The sequence below is a fragment of the Lipotes vexillifer genome, unplaced genomic scaffold (assembly GCF_000442215.2).
Source record: "Lipotes vexillifer unplaced genomic scaffold, Lipotes_vexillifer_v1.1 scaffold291, whole genome shotgun sequence".
Classification (NCBI taxonomy): Eukaryota; Metazoa; Chordata; class Mammalia; order Artiodactyla; family Lipotidae; genus Lipotes; species Lipotes vexillifer.
The window spans coordinates 2,116,996-2,118,440 of record NW_006794559.1 but is presented as its reverse complement, the minus strand read 5'-3'; the positions used below and the strand labels follow the sequence as shown (position 1 = coordinate 2,118,440).

The window sequence follows — 1,445 nt, the reverse complement described above, 5'->3', positions numbered from 1 at the left end:
TTTGGGGGCCCCCTCCCGCCTTTTGCTCCCCGGGGGTTCCCCAGCTCAGAGCCTCCAGGCGCCCTTCGGCCGCGTGCCGGCGCACGTTCCCCGCAAGGCGCGTCATGGGAACGCGGGACGCTGCGCGCGCAGGCCCGGAGCAAACTTTCTGCAAGTGCAACTTGGGAATCCCTGGGGAGGCGGGGACGCAGGGCTCTGGGAGAGGAAGGGGCGCGAAGCGAAAGCGAAGGCGGCCAGGAGCAGAGGGGTGGATGCCCGCTGAGCCTGAAAGGGAGCCAATCGGTCAGCCGCGGCTGCTGCCAATCACGCGGCTCCCTCCAATCCCACCCTTGCTATTTCCAAAATCTCGGTCCCACTGAACAGCTCAAATGTGGTGTTCGCTCTGCCAGTCGCTGGAGGACAGAGTGGGAACGGGAATAAGCAGAGTTCGGAGGCTAGGACAATGAAGTTAAAGAGCGCCTAACATATACATGTTTTTGAAGGCGGGCAGAGGGAAAAAAGTCCCCCCAGTAGGGTCTATGAGTCTGATTGTGTAGTTCTGATGGAGACCCCTTTGAGCAAGAGGAACCCGCCAGCGCTGAGATTAGCGGATTTGGCAACGGCTCAGGCCAGGCCACTTCAGAATATGACAGGCTTCCCGGCGCTGGCCAGTGCGGCCGCCCACTCCCAACTCCGCGCCGCAGCCGCGCACCTCCGCCCTCGGGACCTGGGCGCTGACCCCGGCGTGGCCATCACTCCGCTCGGACCCGAGCACATGGCCCAGGCGAGCGCGTTCGGCCTCAGGCCTCCCTCCCAGGCGCTCCCGGCACAGCCCGAGGCTCCAGCGGCCGCCGCCCGCGCTGCAGCCTCGGTCTCGCACCCGGGCGCCGGCACTTACTCTGGCGGCGGGGGCAGCGGTAGCGTGCAGTCCTCCGCGCCCGCGCCCCCGCCCCCAGCCCCTCCTCTTCCTCCCTCCCTTTCACCCCCTCCCCCTCCTCTTGGCCTCTCGGGCTACACCACCACCAACAGTGGCGGCGGCGGCAGCAGCGGCAAAGGCCACAGCAGGGACTTCGTCCTCCGGAGGGACCTTTCCGCCACGGCCCCCGCGGCGGCCATGCACGGGGCCCCGCTCGGAGGGGAGCAGCGGTCCGGCACCGGCTCCCCCCAGCACTCGGCCCCGCCTCCCCACTCGGCCGGCATGTTCATCTCGGCCAGCGGCACCTACGCTGGCCCGGACGGCAGCGGCGGCGGGGGGGCGGGGGCCCTCCACCCGCACCCGCTCAACGGCCAGATGCGCCTGGGGCTGGCGGCAGCGGCGGCAGCCGCGGCGGCTGAGCTGTACGGCCGTGGGGAGCCGCCCTTCGCGCCGCGCTCGGGGGATGCGCACTACGGTGCGGTGGCGGCCGCTGCAGCCGCCGCCCTGCATGGCTACGGAGCCGTGAACTTAAACCTGAACCTGGCGGCGG

At 69.8% G+C, this 1,445-nt stretch overlaps 1 protein-coding gene across 1 annotated transcript in view; it reads left to right on the top strand.

The window, feature by feature from the left end:
* Positions 1-470: 470 nt before the first annotated feature.
* Positions 471-1,445, top strand: part of ZIC5 (Zic family zinc finger 5) — a 6,606-nt gene continuing 5,631 nt past the window's right edge. Inside the window, 2 exon segments of the mRNA XM_007467225.1 lie at positions 471-507; positions 510-1,445. The exon segment at positions 510-1,445 is cut by the window's right edge and continues 11 nt beyond it. Coding sequence (XP_007467287.1) covers positions 471-507; positions 510-1,445 — 973 coding nt within the window.